The sequence below is a fragment of the Myzus persicae genome, unplaced genomic scaffold (assembly GCF_001856785.1).
Source record: "Myzus persicae strain clone G006 unplaced genomic scaffold, MPER_G0061.0, whole genome shotgun sequence".
Taxonomy (NCBI): domain Eukaryota; kingdom Metazoa; phylum Arthropoda; class Insecta; order Hemiptera; family Aphididae; genus Myzus; species Myzus persicae.
In genome coordinates, this window is record NW_019104020.1 from 12,925 (window position 1) to 27,759 (window position 14,835).

A 14,835-nucleotide genomic window follows, 5' to 3' on the forward strand; every position below is an offset into this window, starting at 1 on the left:
ATCATAGATATGTAAACATAACTGATAAGCGGATATTAAGGTATAAAAGTATTTAAATCTGACAAATTTTATGTTTATGTTACAAACATAAATTAATTACTGGACTACCAATTTACCTATACATAGGTATACTTTGATATATTACATAAATAATGACCAACTATTCAAACTTCAAAAGTCACATGATAATATTACAAATATATAAATAAATTATAATTATTTCAGAAAATGATTGAAATATTTAAAGTTGTCTTATTAACTTTTTCATTACAAAAAAAATTAATTAAATAAAACTAATATAAGTCTTTTTTTCAGCAAAATAAAATTAAATTAAAAAATATATAAAAATAAACTTAATTTTATCACTTAAATCTGATAACACTTACTGAAATAAAATTATAAGGAACAAACACGACATTATTCAACAAAAATATCATAACAATTTATAAAACAAAATTAAATATGAAATATGAAACATTAAGGAATTGATTTTAATAACTTCAATATTTGATCTTCAGATTCAATTTTTATTTTCTGTTCCTTTGGAAATAATTTTCTGATAATTAATTTGATGTTTTGCTCTTCTGAAAAAAAAATCATCTTTTATGAGAAAATAATTAAATTACTAATTAAACTATAATGAAACAACTTATTAACCAATTAGGTTGAAATCTCAATAAAGATAAAAAATAACAATAAGAAAATATTTTTCTTAAATAAATGATAAAAGTTAAATATCAATTAATTTAGCATATTTTTGCATTTATTTTTGTAAAATGTTTATTAGTGTTTTATTTTTAATAATAATGTTTAATTTCAATCACATTAAACGTAATAGCTATTATTAAAATATTAACTATCATATTTGTGTAATGTAAATTTTTCTAAATGTTCTTTAAAACATTAGTGAACATTTTTGTAGTGATGCCTTTTATACACACCACTTAAGAGGACTCTACACCCAAATATGTTGCCTCCGTCTTACAAATGTAAGACATGGCAAAAACAGTTTTGCGCTGGAAAGAACCATTCAGGCTGTATTAAAAGCTAAGCAACCAAATTTACAAACTAAAAAGAAGAGAACATAGATAATATTTTTAAGTTTTTCAAACTTAAATAACTTTTTTTTTAGTTCTGTTATAAAACAAAAACGTTCCACAGTAAATTTTCTACTCTTAATAGTTAGAAAATTATGTTATAGAGTTTGGACTACAGCCTGGTGGTTCCTTCCCGCGCAAATAAGATTTTGCCATGTTTTATATTTGTAAGACGGCAACAACACATGCGGATATACTGGTATAGCCTCCTCTTAATAGTTCACTTGCATTGGTGATGTGTAGCATAGTAAAAATTAGTGTTACTCAAATAATTTTAGGTGACCTACTTCTCATTATATTGTTATAAATACAGATAAAACATACTATTTTGCTTTTATCAATACCCAGATTACCCACCCACTCATAGCTTGATCAACAATTGGACCATGTTACACGCCAGTATGCCACTGACTTGCATATTATAATATATATATCGATTTACCTGGATGACTAGTAGACTCCAATAATTTATGAACAATTTGTCTTGCCATGAATTTAAATAGTTCTTTAGTCTTAAATAAATTATTTTTGTAGAAAGGATTCAATAGTTTTACAACGAGATTTGACAATTCAAATTTTTTTTGCTTGTTATTTGAATCCTCAGTCTTATTTTTGTTGGTTTTCATTGACTCATGTGAATTTTTGTTTGACTTGGAAGTATTATTTACATTTGTTGACATACCAATTCGGACACCTAAGGATTTTTTTTTAACATCAACTAATGGTATTTTAGTTTCATCATCACTATCTTCACCGAAGTAATTACTCATATTTTTTGTTGTAGATATTTCAACATTTTGTTGAACAGGTAAACTATGGTCAATTGATGGTCGTTTTATATCCTTCTGCTTTGGAAGTTCATTTAATTGTAAAGTTAATTTTTTTTCTTTATCCGATGTAATCAAAATTTCAGAAATTTCCTTAAAAATTTGAGATACATTTTTTTCTGATGGTTTGATAATTTTGGGCTGCATGTGTGACAAACCATTTTCATTAATTTTTATAGTATTTGGACATGTGTTATTAGGTGTAATAAGAGTTTTTTGGTCTTGTATAGTTATAGGCATATTATTCATAGCTAAATAGTCACTTTTGACATTTAACGAATCTTTAGATGAATCATATGTTGAACTAGATTCGTGGTTACTTTTTAATAAGTTGGAAGCCATAATTATTTTGGGTACTTGTATATTAGTTGATGTAGTTTGATAGTAAATTTGTTCCATAAATTTGGGTTCAAATAAACAGTTTGTTTGCTGATCAGGATACAAGTCTTCCATTATAGCTTGCGAGAGGAGTTTGGGGGGTTCATCTATATTAGTACTTTCAATAATATGAACTTCATCTTCCGAAGATATTTCCATGTCACTATCGGTATTCTCTATTCTAGGTTTTTTTGTAGCACATTCCTCATTCTCGGTGACAGAAGTAGCAGTGGTAGGAAATACAAATGATTTCATTGACTGCTGCTGCAAATGATCTCGTTTAATTCCTCTTTTGATTTTTGGCTCTGGTATTTTATTTTTTATTTGAGCTTGAATAAGATCTGAGGCTGTAACTATAGGTGGGAGTTCTATATTTTTATTTGAATTAACTTTAGATTCTTCTTTAATTTTCTCTGGTCGTGTATAATTTTTAATTTTATCAAAGATGTTTGATGCTCTTGTTTCTGCTTTAATAAGAGATACCTAAAATAAACAAAAAACAAATATTTTATGTCAATGTTAGCATATCAATTTATGTTACTCAATACTACTTCTTTTTTTTACCAATCTTTAATAAAATATTTAAAAATATCTATATCAAATTACATTAGAATGATCTATTGAAAATTTAAGAATAGGTAATTATTTGTATTCATCAAAGATTGAATATTAGGTGTACAAAAAGCTGTGATAAAATTACCGAGGAAAATGTTTTCCACACACAAAAAATTGTATAGAATAATTGACAGAAATACATCATAAATTACGGGTCGAGCCTCATTTTTCCTGCCAATTGATTTAATAGAATACTATTTTACAATTGCATGCTGGTTAGATTAAGTAGATAGTTCAAACATAAGAATGCCAACGTTTTTGTAGACGTAAGCAAAGTGACTCATTTCTCAAAAATTAATAACTTAAATTTGTATTAGTTTTACTCAACTGTTTTAGCAATTTTTTTCCGATAGACGGCAACAACTTTTGAACTAGTAAACGCTTCATATTCTAAGTCCACTGCAATATTATGAAGATCCTCTTTTGTTATTTCTGTTATTGAATCAAATAAAGAACATGCTTCAATATTTTTCTCCAAGTACTCTTCAATGAACCTCAATAATTCTTCTCTTACCTTAATGAAATAAATTCATATATTTATATTAATTATTTTACTAAATTACAAATTAGTATTAACATGCTTGTAACCATAGTTAAATTGTAAACTAAACAATTTATCTTAATTTTTTATTATATCTAAGTGACATGATGATGTTACAAATGATGAATAATTGAGTTATTAATTCTATGTTTAAATTAACAGTTAGTCTTTACTCGCAGTCAGCAAATGACTACATTGTACTTCAAAAAATATCTAGTTTTTCTGCTAGGTTTACACCAAGCCAACAACACGGAAAACTAAGACAAACAGCAATTTTCCATTTACATTAAAATAGGAAAATGTTTGTTTTTATTTTTCTATTCATACCGCACAGCAAATTTCGAACTATGACACTTGATACTTATTTTTAAAAAATATTCAAGCATGATCTCCAATAAATTGCTTACAAAAAAAAATAACAAACATAAGTTATATTTATTAATTTGAGTTCATCAATATTATTATGTAACTAATGAATAGAGCGCAAATTCGTATACATTTGCATATTTATATTTTTATATTTAGGTTGGTCATATGATATGCTAAGTGAGCACAAAATATATTTCAAGACATGTTCCTAACGAAACTTTTTTAGTGCATACTTTTGGATATTTCAAAATTTACACATTTAGTTTTTTTGGGCTGATTTTCACGTTTTTTTATTTTTCAAACATTTCTTTATTTGCTATTGTAATAAAAGAAAAGTAATATAAAAATAAATATAAATTTTAAAATATTAATTGATTCTTATTTTTTCTTATAGATTAAAGCACTACCTACAAAATGATTTTGGTAAGTAAATTCCTAAGAGTGAAAAGTATTTAAAGCAGGCTTCAATAATTTTAAATGTATTAATTTAATTAAATGTTCAAAAAATAATTTTCGGGTGCATATTTAGTTTGGTTTTAATGCATATAAATCTGGCTCTACAGTGATAAACATTACTTTAATTAACATTTTTAACACTTAGGTGGATAAACAAAAATAATTTTATTCTTAAAATATAGTTAGAATATGATCAATTTTCTTCTTTAATTCGGTATCAAAAGGATTTATAATTAAACTATAAAGTTCAAATTATGGCTACAATTTACATTTTTTATATATTTTAACAAAAAAGTTTGAATACATAAGATACTTACTGATAGCTGCAAACCATTAACTTTTTTTATTGTAGATGCAGCTGCCCTGACTTTAGAATTTTTTACCAATTCTTCATTTTCCTTAATAATATTTTGTATATTAGCTCGTCTAATTTCAAATTGTCTTTTTATTTCCAATTCTAATTCTAAATTCTTTTTGTGCTCTTCTCTATCCCCCTCGCGTGCATACTCTTCATTTTCCCTACGCAAATTTATACAATTGTGTTATTAGCAACTTGATCACAGTGATTTGAAACTATGACGTAAGGGGATAAAATTTACTCATTAATAGCATTGCGTCCGCCTCCATAAAAATCACTAGACACTAGTTTCTCGTTTGATACAATTGTATGATTCCTATTATTCATCCCATACATAAATATATCCAAATCTATTTTTACTGCTTCTTTATTTGAGCATACATCACATTTATCGATACATTGTGGCTTTGTATCTCCAAAATAGTCAGCAAAAAATTCGTGTCTACATCTAATTCAACAAATATAGTTAAAAAATGATTAAAATCAGTAAATAATTAAGTCTGAGAATTAAAAAAAAATGTCAACATACTGTACACTTTCACAGAACTGTATCATCTTGAGAAACATACTATAACTTCCTTTAGCTTTTTTTTGTTTATCTTGAGTCTTAGCTTGAGTTATAGCAGATTTTAAAATAAAATCTAATGAATTTTTTGATTGTTTTGAATGGTAAATTCTACATCGAGCTAATTTTCCATCTCTTCCAGCTCGACCAGACTCTTGATAATATGCTGGAATGCTAGATGGTATACCCCAGTGTATGACAAACCTCACAGTTGCTTTATCAATTCCCATTCCAAAGCTTACAGTTGCTGTTATAACTTGAATATGTCCACTCATAAATGCTTCCTGCACCGCAAGTCGTTCTTTATCCTTTAACCCTATATTAAATCACAATAGTATATTGACAACTTAAATTGAATATATATAAATTATAATATGTGTTATTACCAGCATGATAAGGGGCAATTGAAATACCCTTTCTGCTAAGAACTGTGGCTATTTCTTCAGTTAATTCTCTTGTTCTACAGTATATTATACCACACGGTTGAGTCAACTAAAATATTTAAGTTGTTATCAACATTTTAGTTTAATTGCTATACATTTAAAAAAATACTTACCGGATTTATGTTTGGAGTACCCTCCAAGCAATTTAAATCATCACATAAACATTGATCAATAAATTCTTTCAAATGCTGATAAGAATTTTTAATAGAATCATCAAATATAACATCATAATATAAGTTTGAACGAAAACATGGTGTTGTAAACTTTGAGACTGGAGTTTTAAGGCATAATACAGTCATTATGTCTTTAACAACCTACATTAACACATTTTAGATTACTTCAGATAGTTTATATAATTAATTAAATATTTATTTGTATCATATACATCGGCACTAGCTGTAGCTGTGAGTGCAATCCATGGAATATGAAGATAAAGTTCCCTTAGCTGTCCCAGTTTCAAATAGTCAGGTCTAAAGTCATGACCCCATTGACTTACACAGTGTGCTTCATCTACCACTATATAAGCTAATTTATTTTTTCGTACTAAATAGGATAATAAACCCTGAAAATTAAATTATATTGAAATAATTTTAGTTTTATTACAAAATATTCTTGATAATTAAAACAAAATTAAATTTACAAACCTTAAAGAAGTCAGTAGCTGCTTGTTCCGGGGTCACATAAAGTAATGAAGTAGACACTTGTACAGAATATAAATCATTAATAACACGCTTCCGTTCAGATTCAGTCATTTTAGAATTTATAGTTTCAGCACGAATTTTTAAACGTGTCAAATGATCAACTTGATCCTAAACATTTTTTTAGAAAATTATTATGTCTCAAAACTTGTTTAAGAAAATATACCTTCATTAGAGCTATAAGTGGAGAAAAAACTATTGTAACTTTGGGTGAATGGAGTACAGCAGGTAGTTGATAACATAATGACTTCCCAGATCCAGTTGGCATTGATACAAATACATCAAATTTTCCTTTAAAAAAAAAACATATTGTTGAACTTTAAATCAACTAGTGTTAGATGATAATATATTATGATTATTATTTTTCCCACCGGCAACGGCGGCGAATGATTGACCTCAGAACATGTTAATGACCGAGGCCAACCGACAACTTTTTTAAATATGAAGAAAATGTTCGATGTCACAGAAAATAGGTGGTAGAAATTATTAATGTACCAGAGCAATAACTATTATTATGCTTGTTCTACTATAGATATTTAACATTTGTAATATCATTACTTATATTATTTCTAAAATGATTAAGTATATTATATTTCATCAAGTCTTACATATAGTCTTACCCTTTTACCAAATATTGACTTACCAGATTTTGAATATAATGTAAATCTAAACATGAACCTAATTATTAATAAATTATAAGTTTAACTAGATACTTACCTATAATATATCAGATTTTATTAGTGTTAACAATTTTTAGAATAAAATAACATCATGAAATTTTATTTTAAAAAAAGCAGGTATATAGTAAGTACTTACATAAAATTTAAGGTATGTAAAAGTAGTGTGAAATTAATCGCATTGCATTATTACAATGTAATAACTAATAAGCAATATGATTGTATAGCATTTTGAAATTAACTCACCCAACAACGCAAATGACAAAAATAATAATGGTGATACACTTACGCTTTAATATTGCAATAATGGCATTCTTTTGTAAATCACTTTTGAAGGTCGGATGATGAAAATAATGCTTCAATTTTTCAAGTAATGCGTTTGGTTCCATACTGATTATTTTTTCAGATTTTATTCGTGTTTCTTCTGACATTTTAATGTATTATCTACTACCAAATTGTTTCACTTATTTGTAATAAATACTCATATAAAATGATTACTGATTTGAAACCTCAAATGCTTGGAACGGTTCTCATTAATCTAAGATAACCAATATATTTCATGTTACAATTATTTACTTAAACCTAATCTAGTAACGAATGAAATTAAAATCAATTAATATTGTAATTTGTAGAAACAAAAATTACATTTTTCAAAATGAAAACATGATGATCACTACTTTTATCACAATGTTCACCTATAGTATTATAAAAAACGTTTGTTGAGGCTATGTTAAATGATAAAGAAAAATAGCGTTACTTGGATGTACATTGATAAGGTTTAGTATTCATTACGTCTAATGTCAACTTAACCGAATTTTCATTTTTAAATCAACGCACCTACGATATACCGATATATTATTACTATACCAATTATAAAATAAATATTTTTATTTTAAATAAATAATGTGAATATGATATTATATTAACATATTGTTCAGTGTTTAGTGATGGTTATTAGGAACTGCATGCATTTTAACATTTTTACTTACATTTGCACTTGGGTCGTACATCAGTGGTCTTCGACTCACTGTTCACCTTGTATTTATTTGAAGCCCACGAACCCACTAAAGGGGAAGTCGTTTGGCTGTAGATATTTTATGTAATAGGCGTCGAGTGTACCTATAGTCGTTGAGTGAATCGCAGAAAAAAAAATCCAGGTCCGAAAAATACGCATGGATACTGAAATGAATTTAATTTTGAACAACAACGAATACAATTCAAACATTTGTATTTGAATTTTGAATGTACCTCTACATGTTTAGGCATTTGGCATATGCATAGACAATAGACATAATATACATACATTTATTTAATTATTTTTATCAATTAATTAATTAATTTATATGTCGATGGGTATATCGTATAATATGCAATTGTATGCCCTTGGATTTTTTTGATTAAATCCATTTTTAAAGACGCACTATGTAGTAACTCAATACAGTGTCAAAAAATTACTGAGACCGTTTTTTGCAGTATACTAAACAAATATATAATATTAATATATGATATGATCGTTATATGACACCTTTATAGTGATAAATTATGATAGCATAGAATCGAAACACGTTTATTATCTAAAATTGTGTAATTATATAGACATAATAATATACTTTATAGTACCAGCATAATACATTGGAAAATCACTCCCAATCGTGTAATATAAAGTGTGTTCAACAATAAAAGTGTACCGAAATATTTCGAACGCGTGACTGTGAATCACATTTGAGGTTTTTTTCATTACATAAAGGACTTAATATTACACCTAATTTAGAACAATGACTTATAAAGAAAATGTATTCGCGCGTGTATTGAAAACAATTTGGTTTTGAACGGTACACGACTTTTTTGTAAAATTCTACTTATTGAGTTTGAATTTGAATTACTTTTATTTTTTTTAGTAGCTATTATTACTAATAAATTATGTTCTCAATCTTAAAAACTGATCTATCGAGAGTGAGTTAAAGTTTCGATTTATATTTACTTTTGTATTTTTCAACAGTCTATCCACAATTCTCCAATATTCCGTCGTCTGATACTCTAATTTCGTAGGATTGTGAAAATTCAAAATAATGTAAATGTGCGAGATACGACCCCACACATAAGTTTTCAAAAAAAAAAAAACATACGAAATCACCTATAGAGGTATTAATACTGATTTTATCCATTTCTTTATGCTAGTATAAACGTATAGTACAATTATTAAACTTATATTAATTGTTTTTTCTTTTAAGGGGATTTTTTGTAAGCGAATGTAAGCTCCCACACGACTACACGAGGTATAGCAATTATAACTAATTTCGTAAAAATTTAAACTTGAAATGTGTATAGAAAAATTGTGCATATATTATGTATTTTTTTAGCTTTCTGTAGGAACTACAAATGACAAACATTGTACAATTTTCAATCTTTCTAAAAATAAACACATCATTTTTATAAAAGCAATACATTCATTCTCAGTCCGTGAAGAATCAAAAAACAATGGTTTTGAAATTTCCATATTACGAAGTCTCATAACCACGAGTGATAGTAAACAAAAGAGTCAAATTTAAAGAGAAATTAGTTAAGTCTAATTAAGTAAATTTGGTTTTAAAAAATATATTGTTATAAATGGAAGTTTGTTATAATATGAAGATTTCGCTGTAGTAAATACAGAGATACAAATGTACCATTTCGTGGTTTAAAAGGACTTCAATTTCTCCCTGACCATTTTTTATCGTACACTTAAAGTCCTTGAGATTGTTATTATCCATTACCTAAATTAAGCTACCTACATGCAATCGATATAAACAGCTACTACTTGAAAACAGTACCTGGTTCATACTCAGAAAAATATGTTCCATACTCGATTAGTAAACATTAATTTAATGGGATATTTTTATAATACTGTCAAAGTATATGTACATAATTTAATAATATTCCCTTGGTTTTTAGGAAATTTATAATTATTTTTAAACAAATTTTAACGCTACAAATTAATGATGCCCAATCTTTAATACTAAAACTTGTTTTTTTCTGAGTGATATACGTGCAGGTATAGGATAATCCATAATAATAGGAGATAGGTATTCACAAGGGCTTGCTAAAATGTATCAACATTGACATACGCCAAAAAAAAAAATTATCAACGTAAAATGTGCTATGTTAATATTATGCGTTTGTATGAATGGTATGACTGAATCAACAAATGTTGATGGAAACGAGCGAACGTCCTTGGGGCTCTGAAGAATATTGATTTACTTCACCCTCGAAAAACATACGTGTGATTATTATCACTGTCATTTAATATTGTTGTAATATTATTTTACATGATTGATAATTCATAGGAGGACATTGGAATCGTATTTTACTCATGTGCGTTCAATTCGAGTAAATAGCAAATATACAAGTATTAAAATGGATTGTAGTCTGTAGGTCACAACAAATAAGACAAATGCGAATTGGGGTACGAACGAATTTTCGTAGGTATTTAATAATCGTGGTGTTCGGTGAGCCCTTGATCCCCGACAATAGTAACCATAGTTACCACAAACCACTACCCCTGTAGCAACGGAACAAGAGCGTAATGTGTTAAAGTATACCTATACATTCTATTGCGTCTGATCTCTGATTTCATCAGCTGATGAATAACTAAATTATTACGAAGGGTTTCTATTTTCCACGTCGATTTAAAAACAGTTGTTTTTTGTTGCAGTGTATGTACTCTGTATCTCTCCCCATATTTGGTGTGCATACCCCTACAGGGGTTCTGATGTATATTACAGACGTAACGGGGCTTTACCATTTGTTCCAAAATGTAAAACAATTTACGAACATTTGTTCCATAAACATCGTCGAGTTTACAACATTGTTCCAGACATTTGAATAGATATGTAAATTTAAAAAGAATAATAATGCATGGAGATCCACCAGTGGACACAGTCATTATACATTAATAATGTACTGCATAATAAATTATTATTAATTTTTAATTTTTTTTATATATATTTCTACCTCTTAAATGTTTTATCCCAAGAGCAATAATTTTTCTCTTTTAATACCAATTTACTACCCTCAAATGCACCACTGTTCGGTACCCAAAATCACAAACATTGATTACAAACATTACAAAACGAAATTGTATTGGAAGAATAAGTAAACATCTGGCAAAAGTTATGGTAAAAAATCAATTAACTTTGAAGTTTTTTTTGTTTCAAGTTTAAATGTTTGATACCAATGGTTTTTTTTACAAATAACCAAATCCGAAGGTACTTATATTGCGTCATGCTTGTAATAACTCAATACTATGTTAAATACTGAAATACAGTTTATATAATCATGAATAAAAACAACTAATGATTTTAAACATTATTTATTTGTATTTAGTAGGTATTAAATATAAAAGTACTGTAAATGTACTTGTAATAACACTTGATGTGCTGAAACATTTTAAAAAGCAATAAATAAAAAATATATATAAAAGTATTCACTAGGATTTTGTAGATTTCAAATTAAATTCAACCATTTTATCATGAAATTAAAAACTAGACAGTTTTCAATCCAATGCCTTCACAGATGATTTCATTTAAACCATCTTCCATCTGTTTGGTACTAAATTTAGCCTGAAAAAATCAATTTATTACATTAATTAACATAAAATTAGAAATTAAGAATTAAGGTAATCTAACTCACATTAGTAAATTGCTCAGCAATATAAATGGCAGTTTTAGTGTGCAGGGTGATTTCTCGGCATTTCACTTTTGATTTTCCATTTGCGAGTGCCATAAAAATAATGAGCTTTAATAAAATTCATTAGTTAACAGTTTTAAGACATTAACCCTAAATATTATACTGTTGATATTAACATTTAAATTGTATCAAAAGTAATATTTACATTATCCAAAGCATTAGGGTCAATGCATGATTTTACTTCCAAATCTAATAAAAGTTTGTCACAAGCTTCATCGGTCAGACTGTTTATAGTGGATTTTCTCATATCATATAGGGCAGATGAACCAATCAAGCACGTTCCAGTATCGGCAACCAGCCTAAAAATATATTAGAAAACATTTGTAAAATGAAAGGATAATACAATATTATAATCTATAATTACACTAAACTGCCACCAGAACCATCAGAATCTCCAATCTCAGTTTCAACAGTAATTTTATGATAGCCGGACAAGTTTAATTTGTTTTTGACTGCTGTTGCTATATCTTGAACTATCTAAATATTACTATTAAGTTAAAAACATGTTTAGGAAATAATTATTTCATGTGAAACACATGAATTCAATTGTTGATGATTTTTGTCCATTTACAAAATAGTTTAGGCTACTGTGCTAATAGTTTGTGCCTACTTGATGATTTAAATTATATTTTTGCGGTTGTAGGAAGGGGAAGTAAGTGGAAATTATACAGAGTTTATTAGGTTTTTAAGTTTCATAATTTAAAATGTTTTTAGAATGTCAAGATAGTATTACTACAAATCATTTGTAGCAAATAAAAATTATATTATTATATTAAAATACTATTATATACTTGGGTGTGTTTGCTATTTTGATGTTTTGGTCCAGATATAAATACAAATCCTTTAATAGCCGGTTGACCTCCAAAGTTAATAATTTCAATAGGCCTTAAATATTCAGTAATAGGATTTACTGTCAATACTACTTCTCCACGTCCTTTTGGGTAAAATCCTCTATAATCAAAAATGAATTAAATGGGTCTAATGTTCTTAAATAAAATTACAAAAGACCCATTACCGTTTGTTTATAAGTGCTTCACAATGAATACCAAATAGTTTGTAAATGGGAAATAAAACCTATTATGCAAAATGTATGGTATTAAAATTAATTAATATTAATATTTTATGCTAAAAGTTATAGTTAATACTTAAATACTTTATATTACTTTTTTGACATAATCCATTGAAGGGGCAAAGCTTACATCAGTTCCTCCTTTCATAGTAATACTGGAATTATGGTTACTAAATATTGCTACAGGCAAAGCAGACTGTATCATCAAAGGAATACTCCTAGGAAATTAACAGTTATATTGAAAAATGTATGACAAAATATTTATACATCCATACGCAGCAGTTTGGGAATTAACATTTAAATTGAAATTTCCCAATTTTAGTGTTTTTGGTTGGAATGTCAATTCACAAGAGTTTTGACGGTCTCCATTTGTATTTGCATTGCACATCTGTTTAACTAATTGGATTCCTACAAAAAAATTATTTTGGTATAATGATTTAAATAACAAAAATATATTTAAAATGTTAATATACTAGATTTAGGAACATAATTAACTATTTACACTTACCAGCCAAATGTTGAGGTTTCAAGCCAGGATTAGATCGTCCTGCTCTTATTTTGTTAATTAGTATAGGTTGCTCCAAAAGACATGAAAATGCTACAGACAATCTTAAAATTTGGCCACCCTATCAAAATATCACAAATATAGGTAATTAAAATAATAATTAAAAACATAATTAATAATACTTAATATGAAATAATTCAGAATTTTAATTTTATCACTTACTCCTTCTAAAACACTGCCATCAATCACCTTCACTGACATATTCCTATCAGATAAAAGGGTTAAATCTTTACTCAATTGATCAAAAGTAGAAAACACAGTCAACCAAAACAACAGATACGGAATAAGAGCTAAGTGTTCAATGTTGACGGATAGGTTTGAACAATGTGAACGAAAACAACGATGTGATATAGAACAGGAATTATTTTTCAATCTGATACAGTAATCAATAAGTATGGTCTATAATTAAGCATATTTTAGTTATTAATTTATAATAAGTACCTAATAACTTTGAAACTATAAGTTAACTCTACAGCAATTTCAAAATATTTTTCATTTATTTATATTCATCTGCAAGCGCCAAGCGGTGTTTTTATCATTTATCACAACATTATCAGTTTATCACGTCGTTTTGAACTTTTCGGTGTTCAGAACTCCTACGGCGGCAGCTTGCTTTTATCACTAGACGGCGCTGCCGTACCCACACGGTTTTGGTTTTTTAATAATTAAATTTCCGACTCACCTAAAAACACTATAGTTTAGATTTTATTTTTTTTCTTGGCACTAACACTATTATTAGTGTGCGATTTTGATGCCAAAATTGAAATATTATTGAAATTGAAATATTAATATTGTATTTTTTTGATTTAAAAGGTGTATGATAATATATCCAACGCGAACGCGCGCAGTTTCCGAATTAGAATATATAGGAATGGAGAAACCGTAGAAGTCGCTTTGCTGAATGCCTGCTTAGTAGATTGGTACCTAGGTACCTCGCCATTGAGTAAATTACGGTTTTGGATGACATAATAATTGTGTTTAAATTGAGAATTCAATACCTAATACAAAATTGAAAAATTATTCTGATCGAGTGGAGACGGTGGTGTGTCAACCCTCAGGCAAGACGTGTTTGTGATACCTACCATTGATTATATATGATATACCTAACTATCTATTATATAACCAACGGTAATACGGTAGGTTAAACTCAATAATAATTACTGAAATATTATATCATACATTTTTGTATTATACTATATTATAACGTCCAGAAGTCAATAGCGAATACGTACCGAAAAACGTGTGAATAGGTAAATAACTTAATATTAGATTAAATAACTTGTTCGTTGTATTGTATATAAAACAATAATATACATTTAACGTACAATTCAAGCCCGTACAATTAATTATTTTCGAATGAAGATAAAAAAAACTAAAAACGACATGGTGTGTCCATATTTCGTCGTAATTTGAACTTTAGTGTCTAAAAAAAAATATTGTGACCCTAAACTT

General features: G+C 27.5%; 2 protein-coding genes across 4 annotated transcripts; both read right to left on the reverse strand.

The window, feature by feature from the left end:
• Positions 1 to 477: 477 nt before the first annotated feature.
• On the reverse strand, positions 478 to 8,274 carry LOC111037660 (ATP-dependent DNA helicase Q5-like). Its single transcript, XM_022320344.1, has 13 exons — positions 8,014 to 8,274; positions 7,314 to 7,562; positions 6,514 to 6,638; positions 6,294 to 6,458; positions 6,035 to 6,211; positions 5,763 to 5,963; positions 5,593 to 5,698; positions 5,171 to 5,522; positions 4,883 to 5,089; positions 4,601 to 4,802; positions 3,246 to 3,431; positions 1,540 to 2,785; positions 478 to 584 (listed from the first exon to the last, which is right to left on the reverse strand). The coding sequence occupies exons 2-13, from the start codon at positions 7,453 to 7,455 to the stop codon at positions 478 to 480; spliced, it is 3,216 nt and encodes a 1,071-aa protein (XP_022176036.1). The 5' UTR covers positions 7,456 to 7,562; positions 8,014 to 8,274.
• Positions 8,275 to 11,356: 3,082 nt separating this feature from the next.
• LOC111037663 (RNA 3'-terminal phosphate cyclase) lies at positions 11,357 to 13,927 on the reverse strand. 3 transcript variants are annotated; one of them, XM_022320351.1, is made up of 11 exons: positions 13,825 to 13,910; positions 13,546 to 13,756; positions 13,327 to 13,444; positions 13,094 to 13,226; positions 12,913 to 13,036; positions 12,765 to 12,823; positions 12,541 to 12,700; positions 12,114 to 12,226; positions 11,895 to 12,048; positions 11,693 to 11,797; positions 11,357 to 11,622 (listed from the first exon to the last, which is right to left on the reverse strand). In XM_022320351.1, exons 2-11 carry the CDS (start codon positions 13,582 to 13,584, stop codon positions 11,545 to 11,547), a joined length of 1,083 nt encoding a protein of 360 aa, XP_022176043.1. In that variant the 5' UTR covers positions 13,585 to 13,756; positions 13,825 to 13,910; the 3' UTR covers positions 11,357 to 11,544. The 3 variants fall into 3 exon arrangements, 2 of the variants coding, with proteins under 2 accessions (XP_022176043.1, XP_022176042.1); XM_022320350.1 differs by having other exon boundaries at positions 13,546 to 13,926; XR_002604900.1 differs by having other exon boundaries at positions 11,582 to 11,622; positions 11,693 to 11,757; positions 13,546 to 13,927.
• Between the last annotated feature and the right edge of the window lie 908 nt (positions 13,928 to 14,835).

Bases quoted from the DNA above. Each gene is read 5' to 3' on its own strand.
- LOC111037660 (XM_022320344.1), bottom strand. From the start codon at position 7,455: ATGTCAGAAGAAACACGAATAAAATCTGAAAAAATAATCAGTATGGAA. The intron at 5,964-6,034 runs GTATATGATACA...GTGTTAATGTAG, and splicing joins CAGCTACAGCTAGTGCCGAT to GTTGTTAAAGACATAATGAC. The intron at 5,523-5,592 runs GTAATAACACAT...GATTTAATATAG, and splicing joins AATTGCCCCTTATCATGCTG to GGTTAAAGGATAAAGAACGA.
- LOC111037663 (XM_022320350.1), bottom strand. From the start codon at position 13,584: ATGTCAGTGAAGGTGATTGATGGCAGTGTTTTAGAAGGA. The intron at 13,445-13,545 runs GTAAGTGATAAA...ATATTTTGATAG, and splicing joins ATGGCAGTGTTTTAGAAGGA to GGTGGCCAAATTTTAAGATT. The intron at 12,824-12,912 runs GTAATATAAAGT...TTTGCATAATAG, and splicing joins CAATGGATTATGTCAAAAAA to GTTTTATTTCCCATTTACAA.